The sequence below is a fragment of the Ambystoma mexicanum genome, chromosome 7q (genome assembly GCF_040938575.1).
Source record: "Ambystoma mexicanum isolate Mex_15411 chromosome 7q, UKY_AmexF1_1, whole genome shotgun sequence".
In the NCBI taxonomy this organism is placed as follows: Eukaryota; Metazoa; Chordata; class Amphibia; order Caudata; family Ambystomatidae; genus Ambystoma; species Ambystoma mexicanum.
Window position 1 is genome coordinate 1,033,796,754 of NC_090941.1, and position 22,116 is coordinate 1,033,818,869.

At 48.0% G+C, this 22,116-nt stretch overlaps 1 protein-coding gene across 2 annotated transcripts in view; it reads right to left on the reverse strand.

Moving 5' to 3' along the window:
- Nucleotides 1–22,116, reverse strand: part of NUP98 (nucleoporin 98 and 96 precursor) — a 2,071,147-nt gene that overhangs the window by 398,720 nt on the left and 1,650,311 nt on the right. For both annotated transcript variants that reach the window (XM_069640340.1, XM_069640339.1), the window contains exon 27: nt 16,966–17,109. In XM_069640340.1, coding sequence (XP_069496441.1) covers nt 16,966–17,109 — 144 coding nt within the window. The remainder of the gene's footprint in view (nt 1–16,965; nt 17,110–22,116) is intronic.

A 22,116-nucleotide genomic window follows, 5' to 3' on the forward strand; every position in this document is an offset into this window, starting at 1 on the left:
GTCACTGGGAAATGCAGTGAAGGGCTCGCACTAGTGATGACCGAGCCTGCAGCTCGCTGACCCTATGTGCCGAAGTGAGCGTCACCAGCAGCACCGTCTTCAGTGTCACCAGCCGGATGTCCACTGAGGCGTCTGGCTTAAAGGGTTTGCGCTGCAAGAACCACGTTGAGGTCCCAGACTGGATGAGGCCTGTGTTCCGGAGGAAAGAGCATGACAACCCCTTGAGATGGGCCTTAATCACTGGGCTGGCTGCTGAAAAAACATGCTCTGGGGATTTCTTGTAGGCCCCAATGGCCGGCAGCTAAGTGCGGCAGGTGTCGACCTGAATGCCGGAAAGAGCAAGATGTGCGGAAAAGGCCAGCACATCATCCAGGGAACAGGTAAGGGGGTCAAGCCCTTTGCTGGAAGCCCCGTCCACTTGCTCTTGTACTAGGCCCGCGTAGAGGGCCTCCTGAATGATGTCCCAGTTGTCCTCGGAGAACTGAGCATGGTGGAGCTTCAGCTGATCAGGATTCAGGCCCACAGGGCCAGCCCGGCTGGGTCCGGGTGCTCCACTGCCCCGTCCCGCTGCATCAGGAAGCCCCTGCTGGGGATCGGAAGGTAGACCGGTCCCTGAGAACATAACTGCAGTAGATACGAGAACCTAGCCCTTGATGGCCATTGCAGGGCGATCAGGATGAGGCTGCAGTCCACCAACGTCCTGAACTTGCGGAGGGTCCGCTGGAGCTATGGTGGAGGAAATGCATGGCACCTGTGGCTGTGGCAGCAGAGCTGGAACACATCCCCAGAGACCCCTGTCCTCTTGGAATTCAGAGGATATGCAAACAAGTCCAGATCCAGATAACCCCAACTCCGGAACAGGGGCAACAAAAAGTTGATGTGTAACTCTGACTCGTAGGTGTTAAACCTCAAGCGGCTGCGCTGGTCCGCTTGCGCTTTTCTGTCCCCCGGGAGGGGGGGGGGGGTCTATTGAAATCCGAACTCCATTACCACATAGCCACAGCCTCCATGCACAGGAGGGGGGCACGACAACCAAGGACGGGTGCCACCCTGCTTATTCAGGTAAAACATTGTCATGCAGTTGTCAGTCTTGACCAGAACCGCAATGTCCCTGATGAGGCAGAAAAGCCTTGAGCGACAGGTCCACCGCCATGAGTTCGAGCAGATTGATATGCAGGAGGGCCTCTACCCTGGATCATGCGACATGAATTGAGTTGCCCTCCAGAGTAGCCCTTAGACCAAAAGCGAGGAATCTGTCACCACCAGAGTGGGCTCTGGTCAGGTAAAGGGGACTCCCATTGCCTCATTGCAGTCCAACAGTCACCAGCGAAGATCGGGGAAGAGGAGCCGGGGGATTGGGATCCTGTCCGACCGAGTTTCCTGGTCCCAATTGGCCGCCAGGAGAAGCTGGAGGTGCCTCACCTTGAGGTGGATGTGCTGGACCGTGAGCACTCAAGATACAATCAGTCCCCGAAGGTACTGGAACCACCACGCTGAGGTGGTCCAATTGGCCAGAAAGTGCCCCATCGCCTTGCGGAGGGAGAGGATCTTCCGGGCATGGGGAACACCAGCTACGCGAGTGTCCGAGCGCACTCTAGAGAATACCAGATCCTGGGCATGAGCCAGCTGCAACTTCTGTTGGCAGGAATGCACCACCATCTTAAGTGAGCTGGCCGTGACCGTCAGTCGTCCAGAGAAGGGTATAAGTGACGGCCCTCCAGGTGAAGGAGACCAGCCACTGCATTAATCAGCTTCGTGAACACATGAGGAGCCGAACTGAGGTCGGAAGGCAGCACCTTGTACTGGAAGTGGTACGACAATCATCAAGGGCAGACATTTCCGATGCTGCTGGTAGATGGGGACATGCAGATATGCATCCTTGAGGTCTAGGGAACCCCACCCATTCCCCTGTGTGCAGAGTCTCTTGCTATGTGTGCGGGAGTCCTCTTTAAGTGTTCAAGCGGTAAAGACAGGTTGAGAAATGACAGGTCCAGGACTACCCTCAGGCCAGCCTGGTTGTTCTTGTGTACTGTAAAAATCGTGGAATAGAAGCCGGAGCCACTGTCCGATTGAGGAACCGGTTCCACTGCCTGCATCTCCAAAAGAGAAATGATCTCCCGTAAAAGCGTTGGGGACACTATCTGACGTTGGAGGAGAGGATGGTAGAGGAAGACTGAAGCCCGAGGGAACTATAGAAAGGATCCAAGGACTATCGAAATAACGCATCAAGCTGTCCTGGAAGAGAGCCAGCCTCTTTCCTACGGGCGAGCTGTGTTTCCCGACCGAGAAGTCACTGCTTCTTGGCGTCAGAGGCGGGAGTGGAGGATGGGAAGTGGAAAGAAAATCATGCAGCGTCCATTGCTGCTTCCTCCTGTGGTCACTATCCGACCTGTCAGGCCTCCATGCACCACTGTCCCGAAACCTCTTGAAGCTGGTGAAAGAGCAGTGTTTGAAGTCGGTCCTGTCCTGAGACTGAGGGAAGGACTTCTGCCCACGCTTAGTCAGGATGGCCAAGGACTTGGCGGTCTGTGTGGAGGTTAAGTTGTCATCAGTGGATGAAAGAAAAACGCCGGAGCCCTTGAAGGGAAGATCCAGGATCCGCTCTTGCACAGCTCCTGGGGGGGGCAATCGACCGGCTAACTCTGCAAGGCCCTGAGGGCGGTCATGAAAGGCCCATAGAGATGCTGAGGGTTTGTCGTCCTGGGTGTCATTGCAGTCATCGTGCCCCCCCCCACTCCCCCAACCCCTTTTTTCCCCCAGATGGAGGGGAGTTCGGGCCCTGGGACACAGGAGCAGGCAGGACCCCCGAATACCCTTGGTCCGGACCTGAAGACAGATCCCATGGCTGCTGAGGGGGAGATGTTGGTGGTACAGGAGGAGGAAGCCGGTAGGGCCTGGACCGAGTAGGGACAGGCAACAGCACCAGCAAAACGTGATGAACCGGCGGAGAGCCAACCTGTGGGATCACCTCCTTGACAATTATCCTTGAGGAGCCCAGTCATCTTCGGGGAATGCATGAGGAGGAGGAACGCACAAGGAAGAGGAAGCGCTCGAAGAAGCGGTCCTCGCAAGCCGCTGAATCTCGAGGGGGCTGGACCGTAGCAGCGCTAGGCTGCCGTTCCAGATCGAAGTGCTGCAGCACCTGAGGCGTGGGTAGATGTATCCCTGCGGAGAGCAACCACCTGCACCATGCAGTCTGCCGCCGCTTCCTGAAGGAAGGGAACTGGAACCTTCTTGCATGGCCCACTCAACGGGCAAGGGACCGGGTAGGCCCTTCTGACCACGGGTCTAGCAGGCCCTGCTGCGTGCTTATCTGCCATCTTGGGGCCTTTGTGCCACACCCTGGGTAGGGGGGCGCAAAGGCCCTGTGCCACGTGCTGGCTCAGAAATGGGAGGACACCTTGGCCCTCGTACCTGAAACAGAAGCGTCAACCTCAGAGATGCCTCCGGTAGGCCTTGAGCCCTTGGCCTTTTGGCCGGTTGTGGAATCGCCCCGACTCACAACCTTGGAGGTGGCTCCAGCAGGCTGTGCACCCTCAGCAACAGAGCTGGTAGTCATGCTGGATCGTGCTAAGGACTGACTCTTGGAGGTAGAACATGACGATCCCTTGCCCCCGGGAGCAGACTAGGGCGACGGATTTGATCGCCCCACTGTGGACCGCCCGGTAGAGCTCCTGAGCCCCTCAGCTTGGGAGCCGGTAGCCTAGACGTCCTCAGGTGTGTCAGTACCAGAATCCAAGGTTGGAGGAAAGGGAACAGGATTTAGGAGTAATAACATATCAGTCAGTGGGTTAAGGTTAGATTAATAGTGTAACAGAAAAGTCAATTATTTTGAAATTAGAATAAGTTTGCATTAATCATACAATTCAAGACAATAATCTATGCTGCAAACACTTCTTTATGAAATGCTGTTAAGCGTCTTGTTAAGTAATGATCACTCGTACAAGTTTCGCTGTATAAATTTCATCATATTTTATGAAAATGGCTGAATGGTTTTCGGGATAATCCTTCCTTCTCCAGGAGCTTTTTTCATGAGCCGTTTGAATAATATAAAAATATATACAATTCGATATCTCCATAATCAGTCTGTCTTAGAAATCTAAAATACAAATAGAATTGTTTATGGAGAATATTTAACTGCTCTTAAGTGCATTAAACACCGGAGTTTCCTAGGGTCATCCAGACATGGGCCCCTTGCTCACTGTGCTCAGAGAGGCCCAGCTCCACCTCACTGATAAGGCCCAAAAAGGCTGAAACATGTTTCTGGGGCTGCTGTTGGTACTCTTGTTCAGAAGAGAATTGCCATAGCATTTCGGTACTGGATTGCCAATGTAGGCGGGACAAAGACTGATATGCAAATTACTTTTTCCCTTCTGTGAAATTTACAGCAAGCTGTAGTGTGGCTGCAGACTCGAGTGGGTACCTTCCCAAATAACAGGTCATTTAGCTGTGTTAGTAAGCAGAGGGGCACCTATGACTATTCTTTGGGCATTAAATACCTGATAAAATTCTGCAAGCCTACTAGTGAGATTTCACTATGTGATCATCTTGAAGCTTTGTCAGAGCCTATAGATTAGTCTTCAAAAGATACTCTAAGAAAAACAAAGAAAGTTCTCGAATTAAACCCCATCTGTAAAATATGTATACCTCGTGAATATGTCAATTTAACAAAAAAAGGAGTACCACCTAGTGGTGTCGTGGAATCTACTTTGACTGAATACTAAATCACAAAACAAAAAGATACTGCTAGTCTTCTGTTAGGAAAGATAACATACTCCAAATCTAGAGAGAGCTATGTCAAATACTGTTAAGAAAACTCATCGCAATCTATTTAGAAAGTCTGTACCATTCGGTGTTAGCGAATGGGACTCCAAAGAGTACAACAGAATGGGATCTATATAAATAGACATCCTTGCGTATGTCAAGTTAGAACTTGACATCACGTAAACCTAATCTACGTGGACATCCATGTACAGCCCGTAAGCTCACCGATCATAATGATCTTTAACAGTTCAAAATACAGTTTACATGTGTTTAAGCTATGTTAAAGGGACAGAAATAATAAGGGGATGACCCCAATTAGGGCTCACAAGAAGTTGAAATAATAGTCCCATTTACATCAAAGACTTTATATGCTAGTAAGGTCCAAGCTTAACCTCCTTGTACATAATACTTGAGTCCAACTGGTAATTCACAAACCATATCCACTGAGTAATATAGTATTCACTATTAAACATATGTGAACATTAAAAAAAATATTGGCACCTCTACAACGTTAACGTATTTAATTAGTAAGTTAGAGGAAGTATCCATCAAGGAGTAGTATAAATCTCCACAATGACTACAAATGTTTGGAACATTTCAAAAAGAATAATACCTCTTATACATTCCAGTTCCATCTCCATAATTGACTATTCTTATCAAATACATAGTTTGAGAATGAACTTATATAGCAAAAGCTTGATAGACTCAAGATGTAATGATGTAACTGATATCACTTATTTAAGAATGCGTGGAACTGGAGTACCTGAGTTTTTGGATACTATTTTCAATTTGATTTTACCTTCCTGTGCACCCTGACCCATGTAAAAATGTGTTTCACATCAATAGCTTAAATTCTATTTTAAGATTTATTTATAACAGATGTGCTGCAGGGGACAATTTGTATTTCAAACTAAGATTACCATTATTCAGTCTTCGCCCTGCTCTAAAAGAAGCAGTCCATATTTAAATGCTAGTCCCTGATGCACAGGTGTTCAAAGTCACCTTAGGGTGAGTCCAGCGAGCAAACTCACCAATATTTTGTCTCGGGTATTGCCAAATGTGGGTCCATGCTCATTTGCTTCGTGTATATAAACATGTAATTGCTGCAGCCCCAAAAGCACACATCTCCAAGCAGATTTGTACTTCCAGGAGGAGTCCCATAAACTGGGAGCGATGGGGTCGCTAGCTAGGCAGGACCTGTGGAGCTTCTTGTTCGACCACTCCTTCCCAAGGCCCAGCCCTTGATACCTCACTGAGAACTCCTACGAGTTCAGCTTGACAGCATCGCCACGGTTCTAGAATCCTCCCTGACGCCATCACAGACCTTGTGGTTGCCCTTGGTCTCCACCACCGCCAGCTCTTTGTGCTGGTTATGCACATACTAAGATATAATTCTCACTCCAATTAAAGAGATGTAGTGGACCAGGGAGATGCAGTAAACCAATCCAGTGGACTTTTGTAATTCTAACTGCTGACTGCAGATTCCATGTGAAAATGCTGTACATGCCATCTGCGAGAGCATACCCTCTGATGATGCCTAAAAATATCCTTACTTGACTCAAAGAAATGCCTAGAAGGGATTGGAAATGCAACAAGATACTGTGACAATATTGGTATCGTCCTCTTCCGCATCAGAAAAATACTGGAAAACATGTTAATCAAGACAATTAACTCCTCCAGTAGACTTACAGCTTCAATTGTGCCATCACTCAAGTTTGGTTTAACAATAATTTTCGGCCAGAATAATAATTTGTTCTTTATATAGTGTAGGCAGCGGAAAGTTGGCAGCCAACAAGGCGTGGTGAAAACAAGATGGTGGATGCTGCAACAAAGGGCTGAGTGGACACAGACTATTGCTGCACGGCTGGACAACAGCGAGTCGCCAGAGATTGCAAAATTCTGCATCGCGCACTACTTGTGGGACTGTGGCTACAACAGATCGAGCCTGACCAACGACCACTGTCAGATAAAAGATCTGCATCAAGGCTGCCTGCACTGATGTAATGGTCTCCCCAAGCATAACCAGGGTGGTGGGAACCGCATGGGTTGTTACCCAGACAAAAGCATTGGAGGAGCTGCGGAGCCGGAACGGTGAGGAGCAAGGAAATACTGGCAGATGGAGGCAGGCGCGTGATCGACGAGTTTGGAGTGCCGAATACATACACATCTGCAGGGACAGTATGCGGCATATGGGTGGAGTTTGGTTGCAGCCCGCAACAAAGCGATCCCGGATGGGTTAATAGTGTGGGAACAATCTGACACAAAGCTGGGGCAGAAAGCGACAATCTGTGGGTGAAACCTGAATACTGTGAAACGTGCACATATAAAAGACAAACCAGCTTCCTATACAGTCAAGCCCTGGCAGAGGGGCGAGGTGAAGCAACATACAATGGTTTCCAACGTAGTCTGGCCCACGTCAATGAGCGCTGCTATCGGAGTGAAAGATATAGTGTCTTGGAGGTTTTCATTGCGGTCCGGCCAAAAAGGAGAAATGTTGCTCAACAAACGCGGATGAGTGCTTGAACACGGTTTACACCGTGGTCCGACCCGGACTGATAAGCGATTGCATTAAAGCGCGTAAGCACAGTAGGGGGGCAATTTTCACTGAAGACAGGCAAAGGATTACAAAGACACTATAATGAGATGAGAGACAGAGGCACGGACAATAAGTTGCTGAAGTAACAGCCACAGCAGCTGTCGAAAAGTAAACCGCATGACCACAGCAAAGTGAGCTGACAGAAACCAAGGCTAATTTTAGACCATGCACTGCGGATGCACGAAGAATTTGATTATTTGTATAGCGCCTATACACAATGTGTTTCAAAGCGCTTCAAGGAGGGAGGGAACATGGGAGAATACAAGTACATTGTTACAGGTCCTTGAAACAGTACAGAATGTGAAAAATAACTATCAAATCATAACATATAGTACAAGTGCATGGAACAATAAGGGAGAAGAGAGGGAGGGAGACAAAACTAGCAGTAACATTATTATGCCTGACGACAAATGTTGCAGTGCAAGAGTGACAAGAGGAGGGGGGGGGACTGAGGGGAGAGGAGAGAGAAGGGGTGAGGTGACTATCAATTGAAGGTCGACGGCTGTTCAAGATAGTGCTGGGGCGGGAGGAGAAAAGAGAAAGGACAAGAGGGGGGGCAGACAAGCTGCTATCAGTAGTCAAGGGACCGATGATAAGAGTAAGTGCTAAGAAAAGTTTAGAGGTGTGGGCTGAATGGGGGGTGCGGGGGTGAGGCAGGGGAAGATGGCTGCAAAGACAGGCAGCTACGAATGACCATGCCTGACGGCAATTGCGGTAGTGCTGGAGAATGACAGACAGAGGTAAACAAGGGGAGGAGAGGAGGAGGGGAGGAAAAGGGTGGTGGAGAGGAGGAGGGCATAAGGGCAGGAAGGGAAAAGGGGGGAAGAAAACAATCACAGGTGGCAGAGGGAAATAAGAGGCGGCAAAAAAGGGGGTGGGACTGGTAAAGGGGGGGCAGTGGAAACAAAGACAAGGTGGAGACCAGGGGAGACACAGGGACACTGGCGGGGCAGGGGCGACACAGGGACACGGGCAGGGGTGACATGGGGACACTGGTGGGTAGCAGGGGAGACTGGAGGGTGACAGCGGGGGGGTGAGAGGCAACACTCACGGGACTGAGAAAGGGTTATTTAAAGGCGTACCGTGGTGGACAGGGGTAGACAGGGCGTTTGAAGTGGGCCTTCAATGGTGTGGCCGGCTCCCGGTTGCAGCCATTGGCTAAGGGGCCAAGGCAACCAATGGGAGAGGAGGCTGGGGCTGGCCAACACCAAGAACAAAATTTGGCAAACAACAGGCATGGTGGCACAGCACAATTTCAATATTAAATACGAAATACGAAATGTCCAAGTGTGAAATGATATTAACGCACCATGCTGGTCACACCAGTGAACACAGGCGCAGCACGATTAAAAGTGCAAATTCCAAGCATAAAATAGAGTTGTTCGCCAAAGCGGAGTTGTATCACGCAAATTGTTCAATTCCTTACCCCAGCAATGTGCTTCACGAAGGAAGTCCAGGCGCGATGGAGGGGTTGGGGGGCAGACGGAAGAAGGCTCTGTCAGGGTGAAGATGCAGAAGAAGTGTAATACAAGGGGACTGTGGCTGATAGGAAATGGATTTTGGAGGAATATAATTGTAGCAGCTGGATAAGGATAATGCACTTGCTATTAGTGCCTCCACAGGTGGAACAAGATAACGGAATACCCTGCGGAAGCAGGTTGCAATGATTCAAGCAATGCCCGGAAGTTGAGACTGTTTGGGAACAAGCTGCTCGGTACATGCGCCCAGTGGGTACTGAAGGAATGGGTCCACACGAGTCATGGGGAGTGCCACCCCCGTACATATCAGGGCAAAGTATTGAAGGAGAGCATCACTGCCTCTATTGTGAAACAAGACACAGATGCGCCCTGAGGAGGTGGTGCAGATGGACGCTACGCAAGCATTGCTCAAAAGGCTGGAGTGTACAGGAACAAGGCTGCTATTCACATGAGCCTGATGCAGACTGCAGGAGTTGATCACCACTGAGAACAGTCGGGTGCCACCCCATATAAACTAGGACTACGCACCTACAGAGGGTGAACACAGCAGGCTCCCCTGGTTACATCTCAACACTAAATGGCGGTCGTGCAGTAGCCCTGAGTAGAATTACGCACCCCGGTTGTCAACTAGGTACAGATCCATATGGAACCATCATAAAGCAATGGATCGCCCCAAGCAGTCGTAAGTAGCTTGTTGGTGGCAAGCATGGGTGGCATAAATTGAAGCATTGCTCAAGAAAAAAGTGTGCATCGGCACGCAGCGACGAGGCGAAAAGACGCTACTACACCACTAGAACATCATATCAAGCAGCAGCTGGGTCATAACACCAGTGGCAACGAGGCTCCACTTGCTGGAGAGCTGTCTCGTCGTGGTTGAGGACTAAGTGAGCAGGGAAACACTGAAGAGTACAGGTCCACAACGCAAAAAGCGTAATCATGGAATCCAAGCCCCAGAAAGGCAAGGCTAAGCAACTTACGCTGGACACTTTGCTAAGCCTACTACAGCAGCAGAGAACATTGGTTCAAGGTCACCTCAAAGAGAGCTGATGCTCGAGAAAGGAAATAAACAGATCCTCAAAGCCATAGCATCCTTGAAAGAATCTCTCAAGGCTAAAATTGATGCCAGCATAGATGTTAACTTGTTAAGACAAGATGTTAGATCACTCGCCGAACGCACAGGAACACTTGAAAAGGCAGTTAGAGAAAATGCAAGTGGCCTCAAGGACACCTCAGAAGAAGTCCAGGTACTGCAACAAGAAGTGTGGAATCTGGAAGACAGAGCGGAAGACGCTGAAGGCAGAGCTAGGTGCAACCACGAAAGAATTATTAGCTCCCGGAAGGAGAAGGGGCGAAACCGACTGACTACATCAAGACCCTGTTACAGCAAGAAATTGGCCAAAGCGCCCTCACCCAAGGCTGCACAGTTGAATGATCGCATAGATCACTGACGAAACCACCACTGGGGGTGGGGGAGATCCACCAAGGCCGATAATTGCCTGGATACTGAACTATCGGGATAGGGAGAAGATCCTTGAGCACTTCTGCAAAGGAGGGACGGTCAAACAAGAATCTACCACAATAACTGCATATCCCGATTACACTCTACAAGTGCAGAAGCAATGGATGAACTACACAGCAGTTAAAGAGATTGCGAGCATCTAACTTGAAATACATGTTTTCGTATCCGGCCAAGTTGAAATTGATTCACAAAGGTTGTGCCATTTTCATCGATAACCCAGAAGATGCAGATAAATGGATGGACACGCAGAATCTGCCTACCAGAACAGAAGCTGGTCCGAGTAGCGACGAGTAGATATATGCAGTAGCCAATGACAGCGGCAGGTAGCAGAGGTACGTAAATATAAAGCGAAGTGACAGTAAGACCATCCCAGATGGGAGCTTCACAAAGACAGGATTGCAAATGCAGGAGTTCACGATGTGGTGCTTATTCAAGAGCGCCCTACCCCTAAAATCAGATTTGTTTGTTCAGATACTAGCAGTTATGTATCCACCCACTGCACCCAGGCACCAGGACAATATCCTGGAACGAAGGTGAGAAGTGGTGATGCCTGAGCACAAGGTAATGAGCTGGGCAATTGTTGGGAGGGGGGGTGGGTATGGGAGTTGGGGTAGTTAGTTGGGAGTTAACCAACAAGTCCACACTGTATATACTGAACTTGAACACCAGTCTGCTGATATGCGTCAGAATTTTCAAGTGAGATGGGGGTACTTAGAATTGTATCCTGGAATGTCAGGGGCCTTAACAGTTATATTAAACATAATAGAATTATGACTTGCCTAAGGCTGCAGAAAATCAATATTGCACTCCTGCAGTAGACTCACCTCACAAAGGAGAAACTGACTGCACTTGCCAAGAGATGGAGAGGCATGACGTTAGGTTCATCACACTCTGCTTAAGCTAGGGGTGTACTAATATGGGTTGAAACATCAATACCTTTGAGGGTACTTGAGACCTTCCAAGATAAAGAGGGCAGAATGTCTGTGTTGCGAGGGCAAGTTGAACACAGAATTCTGCATAATCAACACACACCAAACCAAGAGACTGCAGTTTACTTTTGTACGTTAGATCCATTAATTAGTCCACATAGAGATGGTACATTGATATGGGGAGGTGATTTTAATGGTACGCTTAACCCTATACTGGTCAGGTCAGATCATAAATTCACACACCCGGCCCCTTCGGCCAAAGCCGTACGCACACTGTTGCAAGCATTTAAGCTCTCAGACATATGGCGGACTCTACATCTGCAGTCCCATGGATATTCACATTATGCTGCTCCCCAAGACCTTTACACTAGGTTAGATTATAGTTTTACAGGGGAGGGCACCCTGGGGGAATTCAAGGGGTGGGAATACAAAGCACGAGTGTTGTCAGATCATGCCCTGTTGGTGGTTACGTGGCGAGTCACTCCCCCTTCCCCCCAACCCCCCGAAGGGCACGTATCTCGACGTGGAGACTGAGGAGTGAGTCCCTGAAAGACAAAGCATTCTGGGGACAGTTAAAAGAGAAGGGGTGCAAGATTTTACGCACAATACAGGAAGTATGGAGTCAGTGGGCACGTTATGGGAAGCCTTCAAGGTAGTGATCAGAGGGACAGCAATCGCCAAGGTGAATGGGGTTCAGGCCGTAATAGAGAATGACTTGCGCAAGGTGGAAATTAAATTAGAAGCCATAAATGGTCAGAGTGATCTCCCAAGCAGGAGTGCTTGCAAGGCTGTTACTCTGCAGCAGGATTGTTTAGTACACTGGGATAGATTAGGTAAATTGAGTTATAGGAAATATATGGAACGGCAGCACGCGGTAAGAGATGAACCCGGGGGCTTGCTAGCCTGGTTGTACAAAAGCGAGACGGAGCGGAGCATGATTTGAGCAATAACGGCAAAGAATGGAGAGACCTGTGAGACGCAACAGGACATAAACAAATGTTTCTGCGAGTTCTATAAATGGTAATATGAGGAGACATCAGAAACCCGGGAGTTAGAAATAGAAGAGATTTCAGAGTTGATGCATCTCCCAAACCTAGATGCACACGAGGCAGACTGGCTGGAAGCCCCCATAACTAAGGAGGAGTTGGAACACACCATAAAAGGGCTGCCGCCAGGAAAAGCTCCAGGTGCGGACGGCCTAGCGAGTTCTATAAAGTATTCATGGCAGAAATCACGCCCTCATTATTGGCAGAGCTGAATTAATCTCTAGATAAGATGAGAGTCAATTATAGTCCCATTACTGAAGCCCAACAAGCCAGATACCGAATGCAGCTCTTACAGGCCCCTCTTGCTGCTTAATCAGGATGGGAAAATACTGACTGCTCTGATGGCTAACAGATTGAAGTCAGTAATTCACAAACTCATACACTCCGATCAATCAGTTTATGTCCCAAATCTGAATATCACATGTAATCTAAGACGGTTCCATCACATCATCAATCACACCCAAGACAGACATGGTGACACTCAGTCTCAGACTCAGATACACGCACCATCACAAACTGCAGAATAGGGTGGTGGTGAGGAGTTCAAGCAGGTTTATACATACCACAGGTATACATTGCAAGTGGAATAGCCGGAGGGGTAGAGAGGAGGGGGGGGCGTGGGGAGGGTTGAGCAGATGTACAAAGTGATGTGTCGTTGGATGTCATTTACAAAGTCTGTATGTTATTTTGTTTGAAAATAGTCCTGCCCCAACAGGTGGCTGGAATCCTCCTGTGATTCAATAACAGACTCCTACATAGTTACAGAGATTGCATCTCCCCTTCACAATGCACCTAGACCATAAAAGACCTGCCTGAAACTGACCATCTGAAATTCATTGCAACTGCTGCTGTTTTTCACTAACCTTGTAAAACTAGTTTTCCAGTCACACAGAGTTCAATTGCCAATCCCAGGTTTTTAGCCAGCGTAATTCCTAACTTGTCAGAGAACTCTGCGGCAAAAAAGATCTGTATCAAAGAAACTATTTCCCTGGAGACCCCCATGCATGTGTCCCTTTACATGTATGTTCAGGACCAACTCCTCCACTCACACTGATTTTCCCATTGCAAATCGCCTACCTCGCATGCACATGTAGAGCTCCTCGCTGCCCGATGGGTAAGCGCTATATGACAGGACACAACTGTATTGCGTTTATATTTTATCAACAGTTTTGACACTTATCTTGCTGTGCACATGCCATTCGAAAAGGTATCAACTAAAACACTAAAAATAACGCATATCTCACTCACATTAGCTACACTAGATTCATACTAAATTGTCATATTATGTCAACATCACTGTCACTCAAGCCACCAATATGGGGCACGCTGTTAGGGAGAATTCTCCCTTTAGGCTGAATTTCCTAACATAGTGAGTCCCCCAGCAGCTTTGCTGGATGTCTGGAGTTTGTTTTTTTCTCCTGCCAAAAGTGAGACTCTTTCTCTCTCCCACTCTTGGACATGATTTATGGTGTTCCTTTGACTGTTAATGTGTTTTATGGGCTATGGGTTCCTTTACTCCATAGGGTCTCATGTGTTTTTATTATGTGTGTTACACAGCACCCTCTGTGCAGTAACACAGGGGTGTCATAGTGACCCCCCCCCCACCATAGACTCCATACCCTGGGACTGACTACTGTCTCCCAGGGCATGTAAAGTCACCATTGGCTTTACTAGTCCCAAATAATTAACAGAAACCAGTACAAACCATCATATTGTGGATGTACTGGTCGGGGCAATTCGATTGCCCCGGGGTCGGTTAGTCGAGGGGGCACGGCTCCATCCCCCCCGATCGAGTTTTGGCTGGTGGCAGTGGAAACTACTTTTTATATTCAACCGCAAATATTTTCCTATGGGATTTTCCCATTGTTCGAGGCTACCAACTTTAATTATTTAATTCTCATAGCCTCGAACATACCGCCGGTTTATTTAATTAATATTAATTCGCCGGTTGGTATTTTTTGCCAGGACTCGATTCTAAAATAGCGTTTGTGTTCTCTTCTGTGACTCCAACCCAAGTTGAGCCCTTTTATTCCACTTTTTGGTGGGCTTCTCCGCATCTCCACAAAAGGCTCCAAAAGTGGTGCCACTCGGTTTGGGTACCACAGGGGGTGTGGGAAGGGGTTTAGGCACCCTGGACTGAGTTACCTTGGTAACTCAAGTCGCACTCTTGTGTGATTGGCCCAAGTGGTGAGCCGGCCGGCTCACCACTTAGCATGTTTGATTGACAGCTAGGCTGAGTGAATGGGGGTATGCTGCATAAAAGCAGGGCTTTGGGGACTGGAACTTCAGAAGTTGCCACAGGACCTGAGAATCCGACGAGGGAGACGCTGAGCCGACCTACCACGACACCACCGGGAGCCCTGCGGACCGACTGACCACTTCCCGACGACAGAGAAGATCTCCCGGCTGGAGAGGCTTCTTCCCCTGACTGGTGGGCACAACCAGTTTTACCTTCCTTCTTCGCACCCCAGACCGGTTTGTGGTCGAACTCCCGTGCCAAGCACCCCGGCGGCCGGATAGCCACTCACCACTGAAACGCGAATCAACGGACCGCTCCTTGTACCTGAGAAACTCCGCGGCTGGTTTCTTCCCTGGCAGTGCAACGGACTCCTGTCTTCCTCCACGACGAGATCCTAAATTCCCCCGGACGAAGCACCGACTTGCATCCGCTGCCAGGAACAACTGCCCCGCTGGAGTCTTCTCACCACTTTAAGGTACCGTGTCCGTCAGGCCTCCCTTTCTAAAGATTGCTACAAGGTAATAATAACTCCTTAACCTTCTGGACTGGGCTGGCCGCCTTGACCCTCTAATTGGTCCCTTTCTTTGGTCCAACTCCTTTTTGAACCTTTTCAATACTTTTGTGCACTGCAACCGTGTGACCTTGGACACATTTCGTTTCGATCCTCAAAGCGGATCCGGCCTACTGACTCTGAATTCACGGTTTTACTTTGCCTTCCTCTCTTGTTATGTTCTTGTAAAAGTGTTGGGATCTGTTTCAATTTGTTCTCTACTTTTCTCCCCCTTTTTAAAACAAACTATTAGAGTGCCATCTACGTTAAGCGCTCACCGCTGTCTGAAAATAAGTGGGGCTTTACTTAAGACTTGTCTAATATTCTTTTAAGGGAGTGTATATCTTTTAGTGACCGTGTTTTTGAATTGCTTACTATTCGTGCCTGTGTGTTTTTCTAGATGTGGTTTTAAATAAATAATTATATCTCTTTTACACCAAGCCCTGGTCAGTGTTTACTTGTTCTATTGTGTTCTCTTGACCTATTGTGAATACTCTGTATACTGCCTAACTCTTCTTGAGGGAAGTCTGACTGCTCAGCCACAGCTACCAAGTGAATCTGTGTGGTACAGACTGCTACCAAGTGGGTTTACTGCCAAACACCTGTAGTCTTAAATCTTTTGCAGTGGTCCCAGAGGGAACTGCACAGGTTTCTGCCTAACACACGCAATTCAAAGTTCTCTTTACAGGTGGGACCATTATCAACCACCCCATAAACAGCTCATTTTCGAGGGGAACATACCGGTCTGCACAAAGCAACAGAGTAGCATTCAATACAAAGTTTGACGAGATCAATTGATGGTATAACATTTAGAAAGAAGGTTGGTCTACTACATATCCCTTTACTCCTTAGACATGATTTCGAGGGAAAGGGACACCAGCCTGTCTAGGTGTTCCCATAATTTCTATGAAATTAAGCTACCTTTAGTTCTCTGCATGAAAACAGCCAAATATGGACACATTCTAGACCTACTTTCTAACAGTTAAAAATGTTTTATTGTTACTGGGCATTCTGCACAGTGGGTTGCCTTTGGCTGACTTATGCCAACCACCAGCTTGAAAAAGCAGCGTCTACACATTGGGGTACTGCTTCCACAAGATGAGGGCACCCACAAATGGTACAACTGAGCAATTGTAAAAAGAAAACTAATAAGGATGGACACCACCCCAACCGACACCAACAAATACTACCCAACAGATACTTTACCCGAGGAATAGGGAAAAAGGGTAAATTTAAGAAAAGTTAAGCTTAAATGTGGTATAATTCATATCTGAACTACGCAATAGTCAGACCCCTAACTCTCTCCACAACAAGATGCAAGATCGTTAGACAAGAAAGGGCAATTTATTTAACCATAAAATCCACTATGGCCTTATTCCTATAGAGTTTCAAGGTGTTCTGCCTTAACGTTCTGAGGTTCCTGCACTCGCTTCTATGCACTCCTCCCGTACCTTTTGCCCTCACACAACTGATCTGAAGGTCTCTGAAACTTGTGAAATATCAGATTCCCAATACCCCTTCACTTTAGCAGTGCTACGAATGGCAGTTGGCACATTAAAAACTCCAACAATCATGAAAAATAATCAAGCGATGGATAATTCAACTTTTGCACCATGGCAAAAAGATAATACAAGCAATTCCCAATTCATTATGTAACAACACTGTTTCCACTAAATTGTTTCACACTACAGAGTCCACTGTATGAGCCAACATTTGTAGGACAAGCATATCGAGCACAGGCTGACCTCATTAGCACAGTCTGACATCTTTAGGACTGGAAATCGAGCCAGTGTCAGCTCAACTGGGCAGGATTTTCATAATTATTTAAAATATTAAATGAATACCTGAAATGCTTCCTCGTAAATGCTGAGTGCCTTAGCAACTGAGGCAGTGGGAGGGAGCATGTACCACAGATGGACAGCCAGGCAGCGCTTCCAATCCAGCTGAGCACACACGTTAATACTTCTTTTATCCGATATATGCCAAACCTGTAAATAAATGTAATGGTTAAAAATAGTTTAAAAGTACACAATTTCAAAAAAGCATGAAGCCTACCAGAAATGTAATTAAACCATGACATTAAGGTGCTGTCACTGTGCTAATCGCCTAAATGAAAAGAATAATGACTCAGATTTGGAAGGAATGGTAAAACTTACATTGCTAAAGAGCATGGAATGTTTGGCCTTAATTGGACAAAACATACCCCAGGACGTTAACCTGTAAATATGGAACAAGTTACTTAGCTGTAAGTCTTGTTCTCCAACATGGGTCTGGAAGTGGTTTGTTGGCCAGTTCATGGCCTGTAAGAATGTCATTGTTTTTTCCCTTGTTCCCTCCCTTGCCTTGAAGCACTTTGAAACACATTGTGTATAGGCATTATATAAATAAACCATCATATCAGTGCACGATACAGCCGGAGAGCCAGTTGCAAATGGAAGCCTTAGATAGGGCCTTATGGTGTCACACGTCAAAAATTGACAAAAAGCAGAGACTTTCTGAAAGTCTTGACGGTACGGTCAACGTCCAGTGAATTAAACACCCTCTCTACAGGGGTAAAAGGGTTCGCAAAGAAAGACATTGGCAAAACCAAAGGCTTGTTAAGATGAAAGCCTGATGGAACCTTTGGCATGTAGGTGGGAGGAGTCCGCAGCAGCAGCACCACCACCTTTGAAGCGCGGAAGGACCAAGTATGGCTGCTTGCAGGAGAGTAGCCTGGATCTCCCGCACCCGCCTGGCCGGGGTGATTGCTATCAGAAAAGCAGTCTTCCAAGACAAACTTCAACAGGGCATGATGCATAGGCTCAAATGGAGGCTCCATGAGATTAGCCCAGACCACGTACAGTTCCCAAGCTGGAGCAGGAGCCTTCACTGGTGGAAAGTCCTGAAGAGACCCTTGAGGAACTCATTCACGAGCCGGTGTGCCTGGAGCTTTTTTTTACCATGACATTGTAGCCAGATGAACATTGATGGAAGTGTGAGCAGGTATGGGAGGAGCTGCAGAGCAGGTATCTGCAGCTGCGTAATCTTCAGCATCCTGCGCCACACCGTGAAGCGCATCCATTTGTGCCTGTAAAAAAAAGACAAAAGAGGGTGCTCTGGCTTTGGCCAGGATCATCTTGCACTCTAGTGGCAGTGAATAATGCCCAAACTCTAGGGCTGCAGGAGTCAGGCCGTGAGGCTCAGTGATGCTGGATCGTGGTGCAGGATTATTCCACTTTCTCTGGAGAGCAGGTCAGGAAGTGGAGGCAGCAGGACAGCCGGAGACAGTCCGGGTACCAGATCTGCCGCAGCCATGCCGGCGCGATGAGGATCATCCTGCAATGGCAATGTCTGAGCGTGTTGATCACATGTAGCAGGAGAGTAATAGGAGGGAAGGCGTACAGGAAGAGCCCACCCCACGGCATGGGTCGAAATTCAGATTTGATGAGCAGGTGCTAAGACTAGCTCCTTGGTATTGGCCATCACCTAGTAGGCAGGAGCTACTCTTAGTGAACCAGGAGCTAGCTAATTTACCTGAGATGCAAACTTTAACATTTTGTCCATTGCACACAATTATACTTTCCATGTCTTCTAGATATCTTTAATGGTTCTATATACACATTCCCGGATACAGAAAGTTAATGCAGCATAGGCTTGTTTATATGGCACCAGTTTGCCTCAAAACCAGGCTCTCCTGGGCTGAAGCAAGAGCTAAATATCTCCTAGCAATTTCGAACCCTACACGGGAACGAGAAGGCATCCCCTAAACTTCTCAGCTGCGGATATCTGCTAGCAATCAGCACTTGGAGTTGGCAACTGTTGCGAAGGTCGATCTGGGGAGCGCCCGACCTGCTGAAGAGACGAGACATCCAAGCAGGTTCCCACTCGTCGCAGGATGGCAGCTTCCTACTGAGAGCGTCTGCAATGGTGCTCAACACCTGCCAGGTGAAAGTGGACAAAGAACATGCCGTGCAGTATGGCCCAGTGCCACATGGACTGGGACTTCAAGGAGAGAGCAGGGGAGCATGTCCCGCCCCGTTTCAGGATGTAAAACATGGTTGTGGTATAGTCCGTGAAGATTCGCACCACTTTCCCTGTAGCTGAGGCTTAAATAGCTTGAGGGCCCAGAAGACTTCTCAAAGCTCCAGGACAAGGATGTGCAAGTCCTTCTCCCGCGGGAGCCAGAGGCCTTTGGCATGAGATTGTCCTGTGTGAGCCCCTCAAACCTCCAGAGAGGCGTCAGTAGTGACTGTCGCTTTGTACGGAGGTATCAGGAAAGAAGGTCGTTCAGTCAGATGTGGATGGGCCGACCACCAAAGAAGAGCTTGAAGGAATGCCTGATTGAGAGCCATCTTGCCGGTCCACGTGTCTGTGACTTGCTGCCACCTGGCATCTATGAACTCCTGAAGAGGCTGCATCTAGGTGTGTGTGTGTGTGCTTTTACATCTCTGGACCCTCTTTGCATTGCATTTGTGCCACTATTTCTGAAAATTGAGTTTAGGTTTGTGTGCTTTTACATCTCTGCACCCTCTCTTTTTCCTTCAAGCACTCCCTTAAGTGCCCCCCTCTTGAAAAAATAATCAGCAAACCCTACCTGTTCAGCTAACTGCCCACCTATCACCTCCTTCTGTGGGAAACTGCTGAGAAGCTGGCCTTTACCCAATTTAACACTGAACTTATTGGTGGTCTCCACGACCCATCAACACCCGTATAGAACTGCTTGCTTCTCTGGACTCAAACTCTCCTCATCCACTCTATTCTCTCCTCTGCCTTCGATACAGTTAACCATTCCATCCTCAGAAAACTGCTCCATGATACCCTTGGTATCTCAGAGCAGGTACTGGATTGGCTTACGTCCTTCCTAACTGACAGTTCGTCCCAAGTCATTCTGGGCACTTTCTCCTCACCTACTTCCTTCTCCACCTGTGGTGCCCTCCAGGGCTCAAACCTCTTCACATGGCTCTTCAACACTTAACTTGCTCAGCTAGCACTTCTCATTTCCTCCTTCTCTGCCATCTTTCAGTGCTACACAGATGAGACAACTCTTTCAAACTTCCTGATGACCCTCTTGTATCTTCCATCATCCTTGACTACCTATCTGTCATCCAGTTCTGGTGTACTTTGTTAGGGAAAATTCTCTTCTAAGGTTATTTCCCTTACCTATAGAGTCCCCCAGCAGCTTCGCTGGATTTGAAGGGTTTCTTTTTAATCCTGCTAAGAGTGAGACCCTTTTTTCCCACTCTTTGCCTAAAACACACACTAGCAATCTGCCTTTCTGGTGTGCTGCTGGTCTATGGGGTATTTCTCACCCTCATAGGAATCAAATTTTTAACATGTGTGGTACACAGCACCCTCCGTGCCGTACCAGATGGGTGTCGTAGCGACCCCCAAACAGACTCCATACCCTGGGACTGACTACTGTCTCCCAGGGCATGTAAAGTCCCCATTGACTTTACTAGTCAATAATTATGAACTAAACCAGTACAACCCATCTTACTATGGATGTACTGGTAAAGGTTAATAGTTTTTCCCCCCCAACGTTCATTTTCGAGGGGGTACCATACAGTCCCCCTCTCAAAAATCTCTGGCTGGTGGGCAGTGGTTACTACCATAAATATTCGGCCGTGAATATTTTCCTATGGGATTTTCCCATTGTTCGAGGCTACCACTTTTACTGACAGCCGCTAACATACCGCTGGGTTATTTTAATATTAACTTTACTCTGGTAGGTTTTTATTGCCAGAACTTTGATTAGATTTCTTTCTCGTATCTTTCTCTATAATACTAACCCAGGTCAGGGATCCTTTGTTCGTCCTTTTGGCGGGCTTCTGCATAGAAGCCCTCCTCTCAGCGCCACTGAGACTGGGGTAGACCGTATGTGTGCGAGGGGGAATAGGCACCCTGGACAGGGTTGCCTACGCAACCCAAGTCGCACTCTGCCCTGATAGGCTGGGGGGTTCTCCCGCCAGGAGAGCCACCCCACTGTGTGAGTGACAGCTAGGCTGTATAAATGGAGGTCTTGCTGCATAAAAGCAGGGTCCTGAGGACTGGAGGACAAGACGTTGCCACTGGAACTAAGAAACCGAAGAGGAGAGAAGCTGAAGACATCTGCAACGACAACCACCAGTGAAGCCCTGCTGCAGATCCTCACCACTTTTCTCCAACGACTTGAGAAGATCTTCCTCTGCAAGAGTGTTCTTCCCTTGAGCTGGTGGGGCCCACCAGTTCGCCAATCGCCCTCCCGGACCTGCCTTGGTCGAATTGCCAGTGCCAAGCACTAGGGGACCCGATAGCCAGGCACCTGTCCACCTGGACCGCGATTTAAAGGAGCATACCTTTTGTTTGGTCAGCACCGCGGCTGGTTTCATCCCTGGGCAGTGCAGTAACTCGGACCTTCCTCTCTTCCTCTGCTGGATCCCCCGAAGTGCAGGAACTACCACCACCGCAGGAGCCTCTTCCACTTTTAAGGTACATTGTTCCGCCAGGCCTCCCGTTTCGTTGGGTACTGCTAAAGGTGTTTTAAATCCTTTACTTACCTTCTGGGTTGGCCACCCCTATCATCTAACATTGTTTTTCACCTTCTGAAACCGCCTTTTCGAATAGTTAACCAAAGACTTGACTGCAGCTACTAGAACATTTTGCTCCTGAGCACATTGCCCTGTACCATTGACTCTGGAACAGGCCTACTGACTCTGGCTAAATCTGTTACAACTGCCTTCTCTAGATTGCTTCTACTTAGAAATGTGTTGGTGCACCTAACTCTTATAACCACCTTTTCCTTCCCTCTTTTTAAACTTGTGAAGTGCCATTTTGCTCGGTTTTCATCTCAGTATTACATATGCTAAAGTACTGCTTGCTAACTTGTTCACAATCCTCTTGGGAAGTGTTGCTGGTGTGTTGGAGTATAAACTTGTATACCTTGTCCTTTCCCTCCCATTTCAGAAATTGATAAGAGTGCCATTACTGCTTGGTTTTCACTCTTGCTCAAACTTGTCTACAATTTAAATAGGGAGTTG